The 24472-nt window shown below is 41.7% G+C and overlaps 1 protein-coding gene across 1 annotated transcript; it reads left to right on the top strand.

The window, feature by feature from the left end:
- Positions 1 to 103: 103 nt before the first annotated feature.
- Positions 104 to 23585, top strand: Ppp2ca (protein phosphatase 2 catalytic subunit alpha). Its single transcript, XM_005067781.4, has 7 exons — positions 104 to 395; positions 14408 to 14617; positions 18483 to 18656; positions 19156 to 19245; positions 19668 to 19829; positions 20331 to 20449; positions 22082 to 23585. The coding sequence occupies exons 1-7, from the start codon at positions 294 to 296 to the stop codon at positions 22152 to 22154; spliced, it is 930 nt and encodes a 309-aa protein (XP_005067838.1). The 5' UTR covers positions 104 to 293; the 3' UTR covers positions 22155 to 23585.
- Positions 23586 to 24472: the final 887 nt, after the last annotated feature.

The raw sequence follows: 24472 nt of genomic DNA on the forward strand, positions 1-24472 counted from the left end.
GGCCCGGCTCCGACGCCCTCCCCGCGGCCCCCTGACGCCGGCGTGACGTCACCACGCCGGGCGGCCGCCATTACAGAAAGCCGAGTCCCGAGCTAGGGCGAGCGGAGGAGGAGGCACAGCGGCCGGCGGCCCAGTACTGCGGAGCGAGCCAGCGGGCCGGCGCCAGCGCCTAGCAGCCGCCAGGGGCCGCAGAAAGCACCCCGGGGAGCGGCGGCGGCGTGTGCGTGTGGCCCGGGTGCGGGCGGCGGCGCGGGAGCAGCGCGGAGCGGCAGCCGGTTCGGGCGGGCGTCATCATGGACGAGAAGTTATTCACCAAGGAGCTGGACCAGTGGATCGAGCAGCTGAACGAGTGCAAGCAGCTCTCCGAGTCCCAGGTCAAGAGCCTCTGCGAGAAGGTGAGCTACTCTAGGCCCCAGGTGCGGCCGCTGCCCGGGTTCCCCGATCAGGAGGCCGCGGGGACGGTGCAACATGGCGGCACTGAGGCCAGGCCCCTCGAACCTCGCACACCGGCGCCCGGCGCTGCCCGCGGCGACTCGCGGGCGACCCTGCGCCCCCCGCCTCCTGCGCGCTGATTGGATGGCGCCGCCGCCGCGGCCTAAGATGGCGCCGCGCGCCGGACTCCGGGCTTTCGAGCCGGCCCGGCCCGACGCTGAAAATCAGGGCAGCCGGGAACACGGGGACTGGTTCTGCTTTGGGCCCAAAAACGGGACCCGGACCTGCGGCGAGGTGGAGAAAAGGCCTTGCGCTTGCACCCTGGCTTGCTTCAATGAGCCGGAGCCGCCTACAGGGTTCCACCACACGCTTTTAGGCCAGACCCCAGCTTCTGTGGAAAGGTCACGTCGCGTTCAGGTCGGCTTGTCGGTTTCCCCGGAGCCCTGTTTCAAGTGTGCATTTTCCTAACGATTACAAACAAAATAGCTAACCCAATTTCTACGAAGGTCATAGTGGTTGTTTCATGGGAGAGTATAAAGTTTTCATAGTTAGAATAAATGGAGGATTTGGTGAGTCATACTACATGAAGACCTTTGGGATTGGAAATCCAGTGTCATTTTAATTTATCATGTATATGCTGACTCAAATTGAGAGTCTGAAATCCTTTTCGGTGTAACGTACTTGGTTGGCATGGTGCCATTTATTTCTGGAATGAGCAACACAAACGGGAAGAGAGTCAAATCTTGTGTCTTTCCTTCTTCGAAAAAAGTTTCTTGGCAGTATTTTTGTGGCTACAAGTAGTGTTAGTAATCTCCCGAGTTGACTTCTTATTGTATTTCAGGCGTGGTGCTGAGTCTATTCAGCAAAGTGATAACTATGTTATGTATCTGAGGTTATCTCGTTTCCATTGGTTTTCCCCAAGACTTGGAAAAGCAGGTTGTTAAGCTTTCGGTCGTGTTGTATTTTTGAAGTCTTATTAGTACAATTTTCTAGTATAAAATATTCGTCTTCACTCCATTTTGGGTTCACTTTTCACGATTAGTTTTAATATTTTAGTGTAAAGTTAAGTATTATTAGTAATTTGTGTTAGGAAGAATTTTTGGAGTACTGTGTACCCACTCCCTTGTGGTTTGATGTAAAAGGGAGGTTTTTGCATTTGATGCGTTTTTCAGAAACTGCTGAGAACAATTGGGGTGTAAGTCAAATGTGGGTTTATTTCTGTACAAAGCCTCCTTCCCTCCCAGGTATCTCTGGCTGCCCTGGTACTGGTTATGTAGCCAGGGTAGCTTTGAACTTGTGGCAATTCTTGTGTCTCAGTTTCCCAAGTGCTGGGATTACAAGTGTGTGCTATAACACATCCCACTTGAATCTCATTTAGTTTGATCGTTGTTTCTCTCACATCAAATGAGGATGGTGTTTTTAAAATTTAGAAATAGTTTTGTTTTTTTGGGACAGGGTTTATTTGTGTAGCCCTAGCTGGTCTGGAACTCTAGAGCAGACTAATCTTGAACCCATGGAGAACCACCTGCTTCTGCTACCCCAGTGCTGGGATTAAAGGCAGGCACCATCACTGCCTGGCTAGAAATAAGCTTTTTAAAAAATTACTATCCTAAAAAATAACTTAATATGTATTGCCTGGTCTTAGTTTCAAATTACTGACTCTGAACATTTTGAGTCAGCTAGTCATTTCTATGGAAAAAGTAAGGCCACTCATTTGACTGTTAGACTGGACCACCACTGCTTGTTTCCCAACTAAGTGATTGTAACTGGTTTTCAGATGACCAATTATTATAAAATAGTTAAAACATGTTCTGAGGTCACTTCTAATCTGAGAGGATTTTGCCCTAAACTGGCACTTGTGTTTTTGAGTATCTAAGATTGCATGCTATTATGGAGGGAATCAGAAGACAGTGAAGAATAAACTATACATATTCTCAAGGAACTTTTAAACTAGTTGGAAAGATTAGGATGATATTGTCAATTTGGCACACTCTAAGTCAGTGATTCTCAACCTTCCTAATGCTACAACCCTTAAATACATAAAGTTCCTCGTGTTGTGGTGACCCCCAACCACAAAATTATTTTTGTTGCTACTTCATAATTGTATTTTTGCTACTGTTATGAATCATAATGTGAATGTCTGATATTCAGGGCATCTGATATACCACCCCTGTGAAAGGGTCATGCAGCCCACAGGTTGAGAACGGCTGCTCCAGAGTCACCAGAAAAGGGACTCCAGGAATTGTCTAGATCAGGTTGGCCTATGAGCATGTTTTAGGAGTGCCTTCATTAGGATGAGATGGGAAAACACACCCACTGTAGGTGGGACCATTCCCTAGATGGGGGGGGGTTGTTTCCCCTCAGTTGTGTAAGCATAGAGGAAGCTCCCTATAGTAGAGGTCCCCTGTGACCTGAGTTTAACCCCTTAGGGCCTGTATGGTAGAAACCTCTTACTCCTTCAAGTTTTCCTCTGACCTGCACACACAAATAGATGCAATTTTAAATGTGTAAGCTTTGCTCTGTTTCTGATTATGTGATGTGAGCTCCTGCCATTCTGACTTCCCTGCTGTGATGAACTGAGACTGTCTCCCAGCCTGGCGTGGTGGTGTGTCTCTTTAGTCCCAGCACTCAGGAGACAGGGGCAGAAGGATCCCTGTCTACAGAACTCTGGATTCAAGGACAGCAAGGGCTCCCCAGAGAACCATCTCTGGAAGGAAAAACAAAACTATCTCCCCAATGTTGTGTTTGTCGGGGTGTCTTTATTACAGCAAGAGGAAACTACACGAAATATGGGACATGAACCTAGTAAGTCAGAGGTTTACATTGGAAAGATGTGATGATGAGGGTTGAAACTTAATGAATCCAGTAATGTTTTTCACATCTTCGTGAAACTCAGATGTGAGGCTAGTCAGCTTAGATCTCTTTTTCTCAGTATGGGCAGGTTTTAGGGTTTTAATGCATGTGTGTATTGTGTATGAAATTATTTGTGAAGGCATCCATGGAGACCAGAGGGGTGTTGGATCCCTGGAGTTTGGTCATTTTGATCCACTGAACTTGGGTACTGGGTGCCCAACTTCAATCCTCTGCAAGACCAGCATGGATTCTTAACCACTGAGCCATTTCAGTAACCTAAAGTTTTAGTTTTAGAGACACATAGAAATAATACTTGAAGCCAGGCGTTGGTGGTGCATGCCTTTAATCCCAGCTCTCAGGAGACAGAGGCAGGCAGATCTCTGTGAGTTCGAGGCCAGCCTGGTCTACAGAGGGAGTTCCAGGACAGCCTCCAAAACAATACCGATAAACCCTGTCTCAAAACAAAAACAAACAAGCAAAAAAAGAAATAATACTTGGCAGGCAATGGTGGCACACACCTTCAATCCCTAGCACTTGGGGAGACAGACAGACGGATCTCTTGAGTTAGAGGCCAGTCTGGTCCTATAGAGCTAGTTCCAGCACAACCAGTGCTACATGGAGAAACCTTGTCTTGACAAACCAAAAAAACAACAACAAACTTGGTTGGTGCATGCCTTTAATCCCAATACTGGGGAAAGCAAAATTACAGGGTGAGACATCTAAAAAAAAAAAAGGTAAATGAAAATAAAAATTCTTAAATGTATTTTGAAGTTTCCTTGAAGTAGATTGTTTTGATGAATGTTGTTGCCTGACTTGTTTTTAATCGTTTTTCAACTTTTGTAACTATGTAAGCCTTACACAAGACTAAAATGTTTTATTAGGTAGGGTGATGCATGCCTTGGTATACCTTGTACAAGGTTTGTAAAATAAAACAGGTAATGTTTAATTGCCAATTCTGTCTCTAGGTGAAAACTACATTTGCTTTTGGCGTGATTGCCTTCTAAATATTATTTGTTTAGTGAGACAGATATGTTTGTGTGCTTAAGGTTGATGTCAAACTCAGCGTCTTCCCTGCTTCAGTCTCCCAAATGTTGGGATTGTTGAGATATATTACTGATTCATGTGCCACCATGTCCAGCTTAACAGATAATTTGAAAAATAAGCTAAATCTTCCATCAGTTTAGTAGTGTTTGTTAAAGAGCTACACCCATCAAAAATAACTATGGATGATCTCCTTATAAGAAGGAATGATAGCATCAGAGTCCTTCTCCCTTATGTAAAGATAGAAATAAACCCTGTATGGTCATTCTGATTATGGTGGATCTCTGTGAGTTCAAAGTCAGCCTGGTCTACAGAGTGAGTTCCAGGACAGGCTCCAAAGCAATACAGAGAAACCCTGTCTCAAAAAAAAAAAATTAAGCCGGGCGTTGGTGGCGCACGCCTTTAATCCCAGCACTTGGGAGGCAGAGGCAGGCGGATCTCTGTGAGTTCGAGACCAGCCTGGACTACCAAGTGAGTTCCAGGACAGCCTCCAAAGCCACAGAGAAACCCTGTCTCGAAAAACAAACAAAAAAAATTATGTGTATGGGTGTTTTGCCTGTGTATGTGTATGTGCACCGACCATGTGCATGCCTGGTGCTTTAGGTGGTCAGAAGAGGGCATCAGAACTGTGGATAGTTGTAAGCCATCAAGTAGGTTCTGGGAATCAAACCCAGGTCCTGTGCAAGAGCAACTAGTGCCCTAAACACCAAGCCACCTCTCCATCCCCCAAGATAAAATTCTTAGATGAAGTGTAATAAGTTTCTGGGTTTAATTTAAAAGGCTGTTTCCATAGTGTTTTCATTATACTTTGTAGTCATTGCTGTTGGTTGTAGATGCAGAGCAGAGACCCCAAAAGGTTCCGTGGCTGGTGAGGGAAGCTGGAGTAAGGTTGCATGAATTATGACTTCTAGTCCCAATGGTCTCATTTTGTTAGCAGACCCTTGTTGAGATGTTGGTAATGAAGGTGCATGTAGATGGGTCAGCCTGAATTGTGGGCTCAGTGATTCTGTAAACTGAAGCATTGTGTTCCTTCTGCTACAAAGCTCCATTCGTCAGATAGGGTTGTCCTACCCCTCTTGAAAACATGTGACTAACTTCATTTGTCCCTCAAATAAGATTGGTGAGATGAAAACTGAGGTCAGAAAATGATGTTCTTGTCATCTCCAAAGCCCCCACACACCGGTGAGGGTTTGTTCGGTCCATGTGCTCTCAGCATAGGGTTGTATTGCAGCTTGGGTTAACTGAATGAGAAGGCGTAGTTAATTAAGCTCACATGCTGATTCCTCGGTCCTCCCTGTCCTCTGCCAAGAGCCCAGAATTCTGTCTTCAAATATTGGCCATAAAGATGAGTCTCATGTTATATCAAGAATGATGGGCATTGGTGGCGCACACCTTTAATCCCAGCACTTGGGAGGCAGAGGCAGGCAGAGGCAGGCAGATCTCTGTGAGTTCGAGGCCAGCCTGGTCTACAGAGTGAGTTCCAGGACAGCCTCCAAAACAATACAGAGAAACCCTGTCTCGAAAAATCAAAAAAAGAATGATGGGCCCTGAAAACCAGACCTGGTAGTGCAGAGTCCCAGCTGTTCAGAGGTTCAAACAGGAGGCTTTCATATGCAAAAGCAATCACTTAGTTTAGAGATCCTGTCTGAAAATAAATGAAGAGAAAGCGAAGGGATGGAGTTCAGCCGTGCAGTACCTGCCTGGCATGCACAAAGCCCAGCCACAGAAAGAGGCTTTATTTATTCCCACCCTGTAGGAATCAGTAGGGCAAATTCATTTCTATGTTCAGTCTGTTTCATTGTAAACGATATCTTCTCTTTTTCATTGTAAGTCAAGTTTGCCATAAAATAAACACTGAATTTTGAGTTGAGTCTTCTAAAGGGACCAGCACTTTTCTCCTAGTGTGACTTGTTTCCATTTTTTTCTTTAAGAATTAAAATATTTTTTCATCTTTGGAAAAGCCCTCTCATTCTTGAGCTATATTTGATCTGGACTGGGTTTAGGAGAGGGAAATATTTTGTTGGTGGTGTCATTGTTTTAAATAGTTTTCTTCATAGGAGTAGGGAGAACTCTCTAGCTGCCAGTTTGGGGGGTGAGAGGTGACTGTTGAACAGTCTGGGATTAACTGCTTTGTATTTTCAGGTTACTGTTATCTCACAGGTCATAATTTTTACCCTTGTGTTGGGGCAGAGCTAAAGGCTGCAGACTTTGGTTCTAGACTGTCCCGATTGTTTACCTGGATAAAACCAAGTGTGGCGTTGAGTTCACGGACTGCAAACTTGGTTGTGCTGTTGTGTGCTGCTGTGGGTTCAGTTAGGCCTTCACTGCTGAACTTGATGGCATATCTCTACACAGATTCAGTTTGATTTTTTTATATTACTTTACTCTCTCTCTTTTTTCTTTTAAAGGATTTATTTATATATTACATATACAGTGTTCTGCCAGAAGAGGACACCAGATTGAATTGTAGATGGTTGTGAGCTACCATGTGGTTGCTGGGAATTGAACTCAGGACCTCTGGAAGAGCAGTCAGTGCTCTTAACCTCTGAGCCACCTCTCCAGCCCTTGATTTTTTTTTTTTTTAATTAATAGCAAAGTTTCAGTCTGGCAGTGGTAGTGAGGCCAGTCTGGTCTACAGACCATGTTCCAGGACAGCAAAAAAAAACAAAACAAGAAGAAAAATTAAAACCAATGTTAGCTTCTTCACGAAGATGATTTATGGTTAGTGTCTCCTTCCAGGGCAGAATTGATGGCAGTGTCTTCTACCCAGGGCAGAATTTGTGAAACACGGAATTATTTCTGTAGTAAAACATAACATTAATCATCCAGTGAGCTGTATCATGTTTCCCTCAGTAAAGACCTTAAAATTCTACTTTTTACATAATATAGGAATTGCTTGGGGAACTTTAGTTAAATTTTATTTTTTATTTTTATTTATTGTAAGGGGCATTAGATGGTCTTACTGTGTGGCCCAGCTTGTCCTAGGATTTGAGATCTTGCTGCTTTTGCTTTCTGAGTACTGGATTTACAGGCATATTTCCTCACAACCTCATGAGTATATTGTTTTGAAAACACTATAGTCATGAACCTTTAAGATAGTGCTTCTAGGAGCTGGAGAGATGATAGCTTAGCATTTAAGAACAGTAGCTGCTCTTCCAAAGGACCTAGGTTCAGTTCCTGGCATTCACAATGGCAGTTCACAATTGTTTGTAATTCCAGTTCCAGGGGATCTGGCATCCTCAAACAAATGTGCATGAAGGCAAAACATAAAACACACATAAGATTAAAAAAAATCTTAGAACACAACAAAAACTCCCCAGCTTAGGGCTATATAAATACTTAGTCTCAAAAGGAGGAGGAGGCATCTAAGCCATGTGAGGCCAAGTTGTAGACAAACCTAGACCATATAATGAAGTTAAGACCTGCCCACACTATTAGGGAAGCTCTGTCAAATGTCAAGGGGCGGGACTGTAGATGAGTGGCAGAACCCTTGGCTAAGAAGGAAAGAAGACTCCTATTTTCAACATGCTTTATTTAAGTAGAACAAAAAATGAGCATACGATGATTGAGCCAGTATTGGAAACAAGGGATTTGTTTTGGTACACTAAAGTATCACGATTCTTGGTATGTGATTCAATGTTGGTTTTTGTTTTGTTTTTTGAGACAGGGTTTCTCTATGTAGACCCTGCTGTCCTAGAACTCTGAGATCCCCTGTTTCTTCTCCCAACTGCTACGATTAAAGGCTTGCAGCCATTAATTAGCCTAGTTTGGGATGATATTAGTATGTTGTCTAGGACTTGAACTTTTTGAAACAATGTCTCATGGGTTTAAGTAATCTAGTAGCCAAGAACAACCTTTAACTCCCCATTCCCCTGCCTCTTCCCAATCCTGCCTGTTTCCAAAATGCTTTTAAATGGGTAGGGGGGACTATGTCTGTTTAAACAACCAACTGAGATCCAGGAGATGATCCCATTCTAAACACCTGAGCATCATTTAATGGTCAGGAGGCAGCTGGGTGTAGTCTTCCCCAGTGGGGGCTAGGTGGGGTTTTGCCACTTTGGTGATCTGTTGCTCATTTGGGCCTTGACATCCACAGTGAGTACAAGTGTGTTGGTCTTCTACTGGAAAAGCTCCCTTTTTTCCATGGGGGCATTCTGAGGGTTTTGACTTCCTATAGAGCTGTGGCTGCTTGGAGTGCTGGGAGGTAGGGGAAGGTGAATGACAGACATGGTCATGGATGTCTCAGCACTACCTTTCAGTTTTCAAAGCCATGGATTTGGCTTTAGAGATAGCAGAAATAACATCTGTGCTTTCTGTGTCATTTTGATGAATAGCTTGATACATTAAGTGCATACAAGGATTTTGACACAGTTGGAGTATTGTGCTTCTAGGTCAATGTGGTTCTCAACCTGTAAGTCAACCCATTTGGGGGGAGGTCTCGTGTCTGACATATCAAGGATTCACATTACAATTGATTAACAGCAAAATTGTTAATGACGGAGCAATGAAATGATTTTATAGTTGGGGGTCACAACATGAGGAATTGTATAAAAAAGGGTCACAGCATTAGGAGGATGGTTGAGAACCACTATTCTACTGTGTTTTAACTTAAATAGATGGGTGGCTTCTTTCTACAGTATAACTAGAAATGACAAGGTAATGATTAAGTAATTGGATCGCCCTCTTCCTCTTACCTTCTCCCTCCCTCCCTCCCTCCCTCCCTCCCTCCCTCCCTCCCTCCCTCCCTCCCTCCCTTTCTTGTGTGTGGTTTTCTTTGAGACAGGATTTATTTGTCCTGGAACTTGCTTTGTAGACCAGGTTGGCCCCACATTTACAAAGATCCGACAGCCTCTGCCCTCTGAGTGCTGGGATTAAAGGCATGCACCACCACTGCCTGGCTGGATTTTTCTTTTCATTGTCTTCCTTGAATAATTCTGTGGGTGAGTTACAAAGTCTAGTTCACATAAGCCTGTTTTCATTTTATTGTATTTGATGGTTGGGATGGCCTATATTTAAGCGTGGTGATACATTTTTAATCCCAGCACTTGGGCAGAGGCAGGTGGATCTCCAAAAAAAATTTCAGGACAGCCAAAGCTACACAGTGAAACCCTGTCTTAGGGGGAAAAATGAGGAGGAGGTCTAATCTGTGGGTCACTTAACAGCAGGCTGACAACAAAACTGTTCAAACATACTGAAAGGATCTTGGTAATAAGCTAATGATCCCCAAAGATTACATTCCTTCCAGAATTTCCACATTGTTTGGATTGCATTTCCTGATCATGAGATCTTGTTGAATGAATAGCCTATTTCTAGTTTTAACCTTATTTTAGGATATTTCTATGAAATCTCTTTTTTCCATTGGATTTGATTGTTCCTATCTGAACTATAACTTTAATTCTTTTATTTGTTTTTTTAATGATGTATTTTTATTCTGTGCATTGGTATTTTTGCCTGCATGTATGTCTGTGTGAGGGTGTTGTATTATCTGGAACTGCAGTTATAGGCAGGTGTGGGCTGCCATGTGGGTACTGGGAATTGAACCTGGGTCCTCTGGAAGAGCAGCCAGTGCTCTTACCCACTGAGCCATCTCTCTGGGATTCCTTTTGTTCACTGCTATGTATGCCAGGCTAGCTGACTCTTGAGCTTCAGTGAGCCTCCTGTCTCTCCATCTCATCTCTGCAGAGAAATTTACTGGGATTACAGATACTTTTGCTATGCAGACAGCATTTACTGGGCTCTGGGGATTTGAACTCTGGTCTTTAGGCTTGTCTGGCAAGTGCTTTATCTGCTGAGCCATCTACTCAACCCAGTGGATGCTGTCTTATTCTTTGGGTTTTGCTTTGGATAAAAGTTATGGCTCCTACCCTTGCTGAGGGACACTGAGGATAGCTGACACGAACTAACTGGTCTTAGATGTGAAGAATCTGGCATCACTGGGCCTGGGATCAGGACTTCCAGCCCCCTTGACTGGAGGACTCAGGTTCCTCATCAGTTGTGAACTCAGTGGTGTCTCGTGACGATGGCAGTGAACACTCTCCTAGTGTACTCACTGAGCAGGGGAAAGATTTATTATTTGTGTGCACGCACACACACCATGTAGAGGCAGTTACTTGCAGAGGCCAGGAAAGGTGTCCGATCCTCAGGAGCTGGAGTTGCAGGCAGTTGTAAGCTGCCAGTATAGGTATGGAAACCGAATCCCAGTCTTCTGCACAAGCACTGGCTTTTAACTTGTGAGCCTCCTCCCAAGCCCCAGGGGTCTTTTTTTTTTTTTTTTGCCACCTACTGGGTGAGTCACAAAGATGACCATCTCCCTCAAATTGCTGCTTGGGTAGCTTTGTGATTTGTGCCTCTTCTGTAGGTTTGGAAAACAACAAACATGCCTAATAGATATCTGTGCAGAGTGCTGGGTTAGGCATAGGGTCTCTATTGTGTATATATAGCTCTAGCTGTTCTGGGACTCATTTGTGTAGAACAGAATCGCAGAGATCCGTCTGCCTCCCCCTCCCCATTGCTGGCATTAAAGTTTTGCACCACTACACCCAGCCTGGGGAAAATGTTTTGGTGAAAGCAAAAAGTGGGTTATCGAAATGGCTCAGTGGGAAAGGTGTCTGCTATCAAACCTGACTGCCTGAGTTTGATCCCCAGGCTGCACATACTGGGAAGAGAAACTGATTTCCACAAGTTGTTCACAGGTGTATCTTTCCTCTGCTCCACTAAATAAAAGTAATAACTTTTAAAATGTTTTCTTTTGCTTTGGGTTCAAAATGCCAGCGTGAAGTTGATTGTTTTAATAAACACTTCAGTGTTCTAACATAAATCAAATTGCTTTGAATGGTTCTGTCATGGGTGTGTGTGTGTGTGTGTGTGTGTGTGTGTGTGTGTGTGTGTGTGTGTGTGTGTGTGTGTGTAGAAGTGGCTCAGTGGTTAAGAGCATCGATGCTCTTCCAGAGGACCGGGGTTCAATTCCCAGCACCCACATGGCAACTCAAACCTTTCTGTAACTTCAGTTCCAGGGTGTCTGACACCTTTACACCAGTGCACATAAAATAAAGTATTTTTGTCTTTGAAAACAGGTTGATAAAGGCCTACATCTCTGGAGGGTACCATTAAAGGCATAGAAGCTGGTCGTGGTGGTGCTTACTTTTAATCCCAACACTGGGCAAAGGCAGCAGAGTATCTTGAGTTGGAGGCTAGCCTGGTATACATAGCAAGACCTTGACTTAAAAAATAACATGGGCGGTGGTGATGCACGTCTTTATTAGTATATTAATACCAGCATTCAGGAGGCAGAGGCAGGCGGATCTATGTGAGTTAGAAGCCAGCCTGGTCTACAAAGCTACACAGAGAAACCCCTGTCTTGAAAAATAAAAAAATAATAAAGTTTCAAGGGCACGGGAGATGGGTTGGGAGGGAAGGAAACTATCGAGAACTAAAGAAATGATCATCGAAGATAGAATTAATAAAGCTAGAGTTGAAAAATAAATTCTGCGGGCTGGAGAGATGGCTCAGAGGTTAAGAGCACTGACTGCTCTTCCAGAGGTCCTGAGTTCAATTCCCAGCAACCACATGGTGACTCACAACCATCTACAATTCAATCTGGTACCCTCTTCTGGCGTGTAGACAGAACACTGTATATGTAATAAATAAATAAATCTTTAAAAAATTAAATTCTGCATTGATTCAGAAGAACTTGATTCCCATAAGAAAATATAGAAAGCCTGATTTTTGTTTGTTTTCTCCTTTCATGACCTGAATCCCCACCATGTAGAAGATGCAGGATTTGTCTGTATATATGTTGATAAAAGGGGATGTTCTAGTGAGAAATGTAACAATCTACAGTGTCAGATTATGGGTCAAATGGCCAAAAAGGGGAGAAGTACACAGACATAAAAATATAAGATATTATAACTGAAAAAAAAAAAACCCAGCCTCCAAAGCAATACAGAGAAACCCTGTCTTGAAAAACCAAATAACAGTAAAGATTAATGGTGCTCTCCAGGCCAGCCTTATTACACAAATAGTTTTCCTAGTTGTACAGTAATCTTTAACATGTGCATTTGCAGCCTTTATTGTCTTGGCATTTAAAATAATTTACTTGCTGTAGCCATTATCTTAGTGTTGATAAATTGAAAAAAAAGATTGAAACATAAAACTAGTTCTTTATAAGCTTGGGGGCTTTTTTGTTGTGTGTAACTGGAACTAAAGAGATGACTGAATTAAATTAAGAGCACCTGGTGTTCTTTCAGAAGACCTGATTTGGCTCCCAGCATCTATGTCTGGTGGGGTCACAACCACCTATAAGTCCAATTACAGGAGATTTGATGCCCTCTTCTGACTTCTCTAGATACAAACACATAATAAATCCGAACACCTTTAATCCCAGCACTTGGGAAGCAGAGACAGCGGATCTCTGAGTTCCACAACAGCCAGGACTGTTACACAGAGAAACCCAGTCTTGGAAAAAAGAAAAGTGGGCTGTGGAAAATGTAGTTCTAGAATAGAATGCAAATGAAAACTGCCAGTTGTTGTATACAAGATGTGTAAAATATCTGAAGTTTGAAAGAACACAACAAAATGCCACTAATGGTTATTTCACCTAAGAAATTCAGGATTATGGTCTATGGGAATGTTTAGTCTTATGTGTGTGGGGGTGATTTTATTGTTGTTGTTGTGTTTTAAATACTGGAGTGTATCTTGCCTGGCATGGTAGCAGGGACCTTTAATCCCAGTGTTTCTAGAAGTATCTCTTTTTAAAACTGAAAATATTCTTCTAAACGTAGTGTCTGGAAATAGGCTCCCCCAAAGTCTTTGGAGAGTAGGGAATAGTAATTGTTTAATATGGTTGTGCTGATGACAACATTGGTAGGTGTGGGGAGAGACTTAAATGTTGGATTTGGATTCTGTTTTCAAAGATTACAATTTTGGGGAAGAAATAGAGACCTGTGTTTCAAATGTATAACCCTAAGTTGTGGTGATGTTAGTTGTCACAGGTTGGCTCATTAGTAATATTGTTCTCTATTTGTGTGTGTATGTGTGTGGGGGGATTCTTTTGAGAGGTGATATCCATATGTATCCAGGCTGGCCTTGGACTTGTAGCAAGTCTCCTGTCTTTGGCCCTGAATGCTGGGGTTGTAGGGTTGCAAAATTTGGGTATGGGCAATTGGCCATTTTAAAGTAGTCTCCTTTTCCTTCTTAAGACTTAGGGTAGTCTGCTTTGTTCATTCAGTCTGTTCTCCTTTTCCCCCTCCTCCATATAAATGACCTGTTTTGTACACCAGTGTCCAGTGGCTAGCTAGCACAGGGCAGAGTTATTCAGATGGTTTAGCAGATAGTTATCTCCCTCTATACATTTTTAGCATATGTAGCTGTCTGACTAAATGATGGTTTCTAAAAGCAGCCTAGAAAGCATGTGTGCTATCTTGAATATTCTATTATAAAGAAATAGAATGAGATGCGAGAAAACTTTAAATGTCTTAACCTCCAAAAAAGTCTAGATCAAAAAATGTCAAAGCCTGAGAGGCAACCTCAAGTGCTTTTTTTTCTCTCTCTCCAAGTTTATTTATTTGCCTGCATGTATGTCTGTACCACTTTCATACAGTGCCCTCAGGCCAGAAGAGGTGTTGGAACTGGAGTTACAAAATAGTTGTGAGCCACCCTGTGAGTACTGGGAATTGAACCTCTGAAAGAGCAGCCAGTGCTCTTAACCACTGAGCCATCTCTCCAGACCACACGTCCTGATCATTTTCATTGATCTTGAATGGGTGGTACTGGTGTTTCCAGTAAACCCAAGAACCTGGATTTGAACACTAGAACACATATGGGTGGAATGAGAACTTGCACATAAAATATATAAAATGTAAGCTTTGGGGATGGGGGAAGTTTCAAGACAGGGCTTCTCTGTGTAAAAGTGTGCACCTCCACCAACCAGCACAAAATGTAAATTTAAAATTTTTAATGTCTATCTTGGGTTGCAAATGCCTGTGGTTGTATATTTTGCTAAGTCTGCCCTTTGCATTAATATGAACAAAAGCATCTTTTTAGCACCGTTTAATGCTGAATGTATTTTTTTTTTTATCTGTAGGCTAAAGAAATCCTGACAAAAGAATCCAACGTGCAAGAGGTTCGATGTCCAGTCACTGTGTGTGGAGATGTGCATGGGCAATTTCATGATCTCATGGAACTCTTTAGAATCGGTGGCAAATCACCAGATACAAATTACTTGTTTATGGGAGACTATGTGGACAGAGGATATTACTCAGTTGAAACAGTTACACTGCTTGTAGCTCTTAAGGTAAATTTAATTTTTCTGTTTGGGCCTTTGAACGGGGTGAGAGCCTTCTGGAATGTTATTTTCCTACCATGATTTGTTTTCTTCATCTGAATGTTAAATTTTAGAACAAACTTCTATATTTAGCAATGTAAATAGTTCAGGGAGTGTCAAACTTACTCATCTGCATATGGAGCCAGAAGGTGGTTCAAAACATGATGTTTTGGGATACCCCAGGGTTTTGTTTTGTTTTCCTTTGTTTTGAGACAAGATCTCACTATTCTAGAGTGTATCTGGCTGTCCTGGAACTTACTATGTAGACTAGGCTGGCCTCAAACCCAAAGTGTTCATAACCTGCCTCTGTCTTTCAAGTGCTGTGATTGACAAGATGATCAAGTAGAAGTTTTAGTTTAGTGCGTTGGCTATGGGAATAATATAACCGTATTGCTAAGAGAGTTTGAACAAATGTGTTGGATTACTTACACATTTGACAGTCCTATGAAAATTTCACAAAGAATTGAGAGAAGATGAGATTTATAAAGTGAATATTTTGTTGTCTTTAATATTAGAAAAGGAATTTGGTCTAAATGTACAAAGTGAGCAAATACTTAAACAATAGCTTTTTCCCCTGGAGTAATAATGGTTAAACATAAGAGCTGAAGTCTGTAATTCTAGCTCTGGTGAGACTCAGGTAAAAGCCTTGAGAGTTGAGGCCAGCCTGACTTATACAAAAACATCTTTCCTTTAAATGAATGAATGAATGAATGAATCACATTTCAGAATCCTTGCTTGTCATTTGTAGCTCTGAATGTAGAGATGAAGAATCAACCCTGAAGCATGGTGGCATTGATTTTAAAGTGGAGTGAATGCTGCCTCTACCTTAGGGAGCTGCTTGATTTAATCTTCGGGTGGGGAACTTTACCACTTCCTATTAGAATTCATGTACCACTAGGCCTGGTTGGCTCTGCTTTAATGCCAGTACTCCAGAGCCAGAGGCAAACTGATCTTAGAGTTCAAAGGTAGTCTCATTTAACACAAAGCTCCCACTAGCCAAGGCTCCATAGTAGACCCTGTCTCAAAACAAAAAGATTTATGTACCAAGGACTAGACTGCATTGTGTCCTCATACATGTCATAGACCCAAACCCTAATTCCATGTACCTTAAAGGGTAGGTCTTATTCTGAGTAGTTCCTCTCTCTCTAAAAGAGACTAGGGAGATAACTCATTTGGAAGATCTAAGTTCAATTCCCAGAACCCATTGTTTTTTAAAATGCCAATCATGGAGGCATGTACCTATAATCCAGTCCTGAATAATTGGAGACAAGAAAGTCCTTAAGGCTCACTGGCCAGCTAGCCTAATGAGCTCCGGGTCAATGAGATGATGTCTCCAAGGATGGCCACGTGGATTCTGAGCATGACACCCAAGGTTGTCCTCTTGCCTTCAGCTGTACATGAACATAGGGAAGAAGATGAGAGACCACATGGAAAAAATTAAGAGAAGACTTTAGAAGGCCCAGCTCTGCTGATACTTTAAGGAAAAATGCCTCTGTAGTGTATGGACCCACTCCAAAACTCATGGCAGTCCTTAGCAAATGAACATTATGGGGAAGGTGGCCCTTTCCTAAATAGTGTCTGAACAAATGCATCAAAACAGATTGTTGGCCTAAATTAATAGCAAAGGCTGTAAATTTAAGAAGAAAAAAATATCTGCACTCTTAATTAGGCTCAGATTGCTCAGCTGTGTTCATAGAATGATAATCCAGGGCTGAGGATGCAGCAGGTTTCTAGAGTGCTTGGTTAGCATGCAGGAAGCCCTGCATTTGACCCCCAGCACAGTATAAGTATGTGTTGATAGATATGTGTAATTCTAGCATTCAGGAAATGGAGGTAGGAGGAGCAGTTCAAAGATACTGCCAAGAAAAAGAAAGTTTGTTCAGTTATTACTTTCTTGGCGCTTCTGGTTGAACTCAGCCTCTTGCATTCTAGCACAGGTTCACCACTGAAACATAGCCTCACTTCAAATGTAAAACATTTCTTACACTGTGTTTTTCTACCATATGTGTCTTAGAGAGCAAACTGGTACCTAACAGATAAAGTGTATAGCTTGTCTTGTAATAGCTGTCTTGGGCCAGTGAGGTGGCTGAGTAAAGGCAGTTGCCACTAAACTTGATCATTGGAATACACGTAGGCATGTAATACATGCACTTAGAATAAATGAAATGTAATCTTAAAATTAGGCTTGATGGCAGACACATTTGCCCTTAGCCATCTCACTTGCCTGTATATACCCTTTTTTAAAGCCTCTTAGTTAATAATAAAGTTTTTGTTGTTTGTGGGGGTTTGTTTCTTTTTTTTTGTTGTTGTTGTTTGGTTTGGTGTTTATTCTACAGGGTAGTTAGCCCAGGCTGCTCTCCAGTTGGTTGCGGTCTTTTTAGTGTTGGGGGTTATAAGCATGGGCAACCATGTTAAGACAGATTTTTTTTCTTTTTTTAAGATTTATTTATTACATATACAGTGTTCTCCCTACATGCCAGAAGAGGGGACCAGGTTGAATTGTAGATGTTGTGAGCCACAATGTGGTTGCTGGGAATTGAACTCAGGATCCCTGGAAGAGCAGTCAGTGCTCTTAACCTCTGAGTCATCTCTCCAGCCCCAACAGATTTTTCTTCTTTTTTTGTTGTTTGAGACACGGTTTCACTGTGTAACAGCTCTGACTGTTCTAAAACTCCTTTTGTAGACCAGGCTGGATTTGAACTCACAGAGATCTGCCTTCCTCTTCCTCCCGAGTGTTGGGATTACAGGTGTCTGTCATCACCACCCAGCTAAAACAGATTTTTTTGAGACAGGATTATTATACTATAACTTGAACAAGACTTAAGCTCCTCATCCTCTGCATGGACCACTATGCCTGACCTTAGATATATAATCTAATTTTAAATGGGCAAAGTACTTAAATAGCTACTTCATCCTAAAGGATAGATGGTTAATAAGAACATGGTTAGTTAACATCATTCATTACTCATTAGGGAAACCTACCTTAAAGTGAACAGATACCATAGATGAATATGCCAAGATGTTAGACTCCTCATCCATTCCTGTCAAGAATGTGAAATGGTCCAACCACTTAGAAGAATATTGATAAAGTTGCATATAAACCAGTCATGTAGCCCAACAGCCACACACTAGGAATATGCTCGAGAAATTTGAAAGCATGTGAGCAAATTCAGAAATTGTGGTGTGTAGCTACCCTGTGAGCTAGTGTACAGCTGTAAAAGGTGTTTACCCCATCTATGCTGCAGTATGGTGACTTTGGGACAGTGCTCTAAGGAATATACAACACAAGAAACTGTTTTGTAATTTTTCACTTAACATTAAATGTCCAGAACAGTCATTCTCAAGAGACAAATGTAAGGGAGGTGGGAGAGTAGAAGTAGGGGGGAGGGGCTACAAATAGGCATGAGGGATCTTTGTAAGTAATACAAACCTCTAAAATTGGGTTGTGGTGATTGCTGCTTAACTATAAATTTAGTAAAAGTCATAGAAAAAATGTATGATTTTTATTTCACAGAGGCTGGTACAGGGGGTTTGATTTTAATTAAGGTGATATTGATAAACACTTTTTAAAAAATGTTTATAATCTCCAAGCGTAATGGTGTACCCCTTTAATTTCAGCACTTGGGAGGCAGAGGCAGGCAGATCTCTGAGTTTGAGGCCAGCCTTGTCTGCAGAACAAGTTCTAGGACAGTCAGAGCTTCATAGAGAAACCTTTTCTGGAAAAAACCTTTTATAATCTGATTTCAGTTCATTGAAGTGTATAAATGTGTATTTTGGTTTTTTTCTTCAAAATTAGAACTCTGGGTTTCACTGTCTGTTGTCTATTTTGCTTTAGGTTCGTTACCGTGAACGTATCACCATACTCCGAGGGAACCATGAGAGCAGACAGATCACACAAGTTTATGGTTTCTACGATGAGTGTTTAAGAAAATACGGAAATGCAAACGTTTGGAAATACTTCACAGACCTTTTTGACTATCTTCCTCTCACTGCCTTGGTGGATGGGCAGGTGTGTGCATCTTAAAACTCATGCTGGCTTTTCCTTTTTCCAGTAATCTGTTTTCTCAGTGTTTAGGAGCTGCTGACTTTCCTCCCTTAACAGCTCACATCCTTTTGGGGTGCTTTTTGGTAAATATTGTTATATATATATTTCCCCTTATGTTATTAGGTGCTGAACTGTACAGAATGGGATCATGGGATGGAAATGTAAACCATTCAGCTTTGGAGGCTGTTTGTAGAGGAGCCTGGGAGATATGAGGGGCCGTTTGCTAATCCTGGTAGTCTAGTGGGGCTGTAAGTAAGGACCCTCAGCGATGGCAGTTGATCAAGAAGGATGGATGGATCCTCAGTAGTCGGGGGTAGTGCAAAACAATGGCCAGTTCTTCACTTCATGGAAACAGAGAGGACCTAGGAACTGATGCAGCCAAATGGTGAAGGTTCCTGGCTAAAGTGTACCCCAAGATTTTGATTTCTCAGGTATAGTTACCAGTTGTAATCCATCTTTTTAGATCTTCTGTCTACATGGTGGTCTGTCTCCATCCATAGACACACTGGATCACATCCGAGCACTTGATCGTCTACAAGAAGTTCCTCATGAGGTATGACTTCTCTTTGATAAATTCTCCTCAGAAGCTCTTTAGGAAAAAAGGAAAATTGTTGACCTGTAGCTTAATCCATTATATGTCAACTCAGATTTTCAAGATTAAATGACATATGAGCCCTTCTTATTGCTAAGAAGAAGTTTAGAAGCCTCTGGTGTCGTCACTATTAAATTAGCCCATCCTGTCTAATAGTGAAACTTGGATTTATAGAATAAGTTACTGATGGAATGTGCCTATTGATGTGCACTGTGCCTTGTTAGAATTGCTTCTAATTTTGGAGAGACCTTAACTGCAAAGTTCACAGTTTTTTCAGCAGACACTGCTCAAAAAGTGATTTTATAGAGTGCTGTGTTTGGTGAATTATCAAATCAAGACTTTTCCACTTTGGTAAAAATCAGTTTATAACTTGTAACTTTTAGGGTCCAATGTGTGACTTGCTGTGGTCAGATCCAGATGACCGTGGTGGATGGGGGATATCTCCTCGAGGAGCTGGTTATACCTTTGGCCAAGATATTTCTGAGACATTTAATCATGCCAATGGCCTCACGTTGGTGTCCAGAGCTCACCAGCTGGTGATGGAGGTATGTTCTTTGAAACCTGAAGAAAGGAGTTTGACGTTGGTACTGTTAGTGAGACAGTCCTTTTTTCCTATAGAATTTGCCACTAGAGCTAAACTATTTTAAGTAGATGTGCAGTCAAATACAAGACAAATTTGTGGTGGTAGGAGCATATATTTAATGTATCTTCAGATTTTTAATGACTTGGAGGGACTTGGATTTAAAGGTGAAAGAGTTAAGGTCTAGAGAGATGGAAAAGGGTATAGTACAGTACAGTTGTTTGTTTATACATATTTAGGATGGCTGTGTGTAGGAAAGGGAAAGACCATCAAAGCAGCGTTGTAGTCCTTTAGATAACTGGGCTGTAGGTGATTTAAAAGAAGCCTCTAGTGGATTCTTAACTTTCAACATGGGCTGCCACGATTTCTCTTGGAGGGAAGCTCTTTTTTTTTTTTTTTTTTTTCCCCTGTCTTATTTACCTGTGTAGGTAGCTAAGTAACTTTTTTTCCTGCCTCTTTTTCACAGGGATATAACTGGTGCCATGACCGGAATGTAGTAACAATTTTCAGTGCTCCAAACTATTGCTATCGTTGTGGTAACCAAGCTGCAATCATGGAACTTGACGATACTCTTAAGTATTCTTTGTAAGTATCTACCCTGAGCTAGAGCTGCATGTTCTCCAGCTCTTGGTAAATCAAATTACAGGTTGATTGCATTTTCATGGGAATGGACCTACATGTAATGGGAATTAGCTTTCTTACTTGGAACCCAGAATGAATCACTAGGTCATCAATTTCTTGTTATTAAAACAGTCTCACTGCATAGCTCTGATTGTCTTGGAGCTCACTCTGTAGACCAGGCTGGCCTTTTGAAGTCACAGAGATCTACCTGCCTCTGCCTCCCCAAGTGCCGGGACTAAAGGCCTGTACCAGTGATCTTCAATTTCTAAACCCATGTTTTTAATTATGGATCAGATCAATGTGTCAGACGTTTAAATGATCTTATTAGAAGGGGCCCGTTGTATGATAATGTAGCCTCTAGAATTGAAGTTGGCTGTTTTTGAAGTACCATTACAACACAGGCTCAGAGCTCTAATCTTTTTGGTTTTTACGAGACAGGGTTTCTCTGTATTGTTTTGGAGGCTATCGGTCCAGCCCGGCCTCGAACTCACAGAGATCCGCCTGAGAGCTCTAATCTTAGTACATGAGAGATGAGGCAGGAGTATTGGGAAGTTAAGGGCATCCTTGACTACTTTTCCTGTTGTTACGATAAAATATACTGACCAAAAGCAACACGTGTTTGAGGGAGCCGTTGTTCAGCCTACAGTTCAAGTTATAGTCTGCCACTGAGGTCAAGGTGAAGCAAGAACTAAACACGGCTGCAGTCAAATAAATACATCCACAGTCAAGAGCAGAGCTGGGTATAGTGACACATGCTTTTAATTACAGCAGAGGCAGGATGCTCTCTCTGAATTTGAGGGCAGCCAGGGCTATATCAAGAAACCTTGACTCAAAACAGAGAAGTGGAGATAAATGTGTGAGTCCTTGCTTATGCTCAGTTAGCTTTCTTCATTCTTAGGCAGTTTAGGGCCCTCTGTCTAGGGAATGGTAATGGCCACAACAGGCTTGGTGTTTCTTTTTTTGTTTGTTTGTTTGTTTTTGTTTTGTTTTTTCGAGACAGGGTTTCTCCGTATTGTTTTGGAGGCTGTCTTAGAACTCTCCCTGTAGACTCAAACTCACAGAGATCCGCCTGCCTCTGCCTCCCAAGTGCTGGGATTAAGGGTGTGCACCACCAATGCCTGGCTTGGACTTGGTGTTTCTATATCAGTTGTCAAGAGAGTCTTCCACAAACACACCCACAAGGCCAACCTGATGTAGACAAGTCTTTAATTAAAACTGTCCCTAGGTAATGACTTTCTTGTGTCAGGTTAACATTTAAAGCTATGTATGAGCAGCTCCCTACTCTCTTGGAATGGGGTCTTGCTATGTAGCTTTGGCTAGCCTGGAACTCAACACTGGCCTCTGCCTCGTAAGTGCTAGAATTAAAGGTGATTTCATTTTTTGTATTTATAACCCAAGCTGATCTAGAACTCTAAATGCTGCTTTTAGAGATGTTCCCCAGTATACCCAGCTCTAAAGTTGGGTTCTGCCTATTAAAATAGGCAGAAATTGGATAGAAAATAAACCATAACATCTGAAAAGCTGAAGATCTTAATCTTGATAAGTACATGGATGTCTTCTTAGAATAGAAATGGTGAATCTTGTTTTGTTTTTCAGCTTGCAGTTTGATCCAGCACCTCGTAGAGGCGAGCCACACGTCACTCGTCGTACCCCAGACTACTTCCTGTAATGAAAATTTAAACTTGTACAGTATTGCCATGAACCGTATATTGACCTAATGGAAATGGGAAGAGCAACAGTAACTTCAAAGTGTCAGAACATAGTTAACATTCAAAAAACTTGTTTTCACACGGACCAAAAGATGTGCCATATAAAAATACAAAGCCTCTTGTCATCAACAGCCGTGACCACTTTAGAATGAACCAGTTCATTGCATGCTGACGCGACATTGTTGGTCAAGAATCCAGTTTCTGGCATAGCGCTATTTGTAGTTACTTTTGCTTTCTTGAGAGACTGCAGAAATAGGATGTAAACATTAACACCTGTGAGTCCAGTTGACTTCCACTTAGCTGTAGCTTACTCAGCATGACTGTAGATGAGGATAGCAAACAATCATTGGAGCTTAATGAACATTTTTAAATAAGTACCAAGGCGTCCCCTCTTGTTTTGTTTCTTTTCAGGGATACCATTTAATTTAATTGTATGATTTGTCTGCACTCAGTTTATCCCCTTCTCAAATCTCAGCCCCACCTTGTTCTTTGTTATTGTCGGAAAACCTGGTGAGTTGTTTTGAACAGAACTGTTTCCCTCCTGTAAGATGATGTTACTGCACAAGTCACCGCAGTGTTTTCATAATAAACTTGAGAACTGAGAAAGTCAGGTTTGAATTGTATCAGTGGGCACGACTGGTGCTGTTTATTAAACAAGATAAATCAATTGATCAATTTTGGAATTTGTAGAATTCCAGGTAAAGAAAAATAAAGATCAAGGCCACTGTGTAACCTCTCTGGCAACTCCTTGGCATTCTTCAGAAGAACTTGGGGACCTGTCTGTCTGACATATGACATATACTGCAGTTTGTGTTGTTGCTGGCCTGCGCTTGTGAAAGGAATCTGTGCTGCTTCAGTAGGACTTGATTGTTAAACCATAGAAGAGTTTGTTTTTAGGATTTTACTTAAAATGGCATGTTTTCAGGTAGAACTTAACAAACTAAATGATGTGTCTAATTAGTGTAGTTTCTGGTTATAAATATATTGCTATGTATATTTCATGACTCTAAAATGATTGACAGAATGGTAAGTTCTTAACAAACATTTGTACATTTTTTGTCAAGTCATGTGATCTTGGAGTTCAATTTGTCTCAGATAAGCTGTTAGTTAGAACCTTAGCCTGTGTTAAGTTCCTTAAGTGGTAAATCAGTGAAGCCAAGTAGAAACAGATTTTTGGGTTATGGTTCGTGTTTTGTTCAGATCCCGAGAATGGTGCCTGAGTGCCATGCTCAGTGAATAATGAGTTTTCCGTACTATTCTTTGACTTGGCTTTAAAAAACGAAGACAGTTCTGTGGGGACTGAATATTTGCTATTTTAAGCTCCCTGGGCAAACATCAGGATGCTTAATCATTACTGTGTGAGTGTAGTAAATAAATGTTTCCTTGCTTTATACTGTGTTGAATTTGGAACCAATAGTGAAGTTACAACATTGCCCTGCATAAACAAACCGGTTTATGAGTTAATTGTCCAAATCAAAAGGCCCTTGGTTTTTTTCTAGGTATCTTTTCTGAGTTAAAAGAAACACATTCTCCAGCCTGTTATTACTTATTACTTTTGCTACTTTGTCTTTTCTTCCTGACCAAACAAATATCATCTATGTACAGCACTTTCTCTTAAGTAAAGGTGGGGTATGGGGAGGGACAGGGTCTTACTGTGTGGCCATGAGTGACTTGGAGCTTGTTGTATAGCCCAAGCTGTCCTGGAACTCGTGGATAATCCTGCCTTCCCATGCCACTTAATGTACAGAATTTCTGATATAACCCTGAAGTGCCCTGGACACCAAGCAGCTGCTTTAAGGAACCTGGTAATAATAGAGTACACTCTAATAGAGACAGTGTCCTGGAGTTGACATGTGCCATCTACATACAAATTCTCAGAATGGAGCTTGTGGCAAAGATTGGTTTTCAAATCATTTGTGAGTTGGAGCAAATTACAAGGCTTCTCATCTAAACTTGAAGTTGTTAATAGTTTAACCTGATTGTAAAATTAGTAAAACGTATGAGCTTCGTAATTTCTTCTAAAAATCTAATTAGCCTTGGATAGGAATCACTAAAAGAATCTCTTAATGGGTACCATAATGAGGTTGCCATAAATTTTTAAGCTTCTTGATTAAGAGCGAAGAATTGTTGAATGAGTGTTATGAAGGAGTCTGGAGAGGCCCTTAGTAGTTAAGCAGTTAGTTCCCAGCTGCCTGTAACTTCAGCTTCATTCCCTCTTCTGGACTCCATAGCACCAGGCACACACGTGGTGTACAATAACTGCAGGCAAAATACTTAA

The sequence above is a fragment of the Mesocricetus auratus genome, unplaced genomic scaffold, assembly GCF_017639785.1.
Source record: "Mesocricetus auratus isolate SY011 unplaced genomic scaffold, BCM_Maur_2.0 Super-Scaffold_100007, whole genome shotgun sequence".
NCBI lineage: Eukaryota > Metazoa > Chordata > Mammalia > Rodentia > Cricetidae > Mesocricetus > Mesocricetus auratus.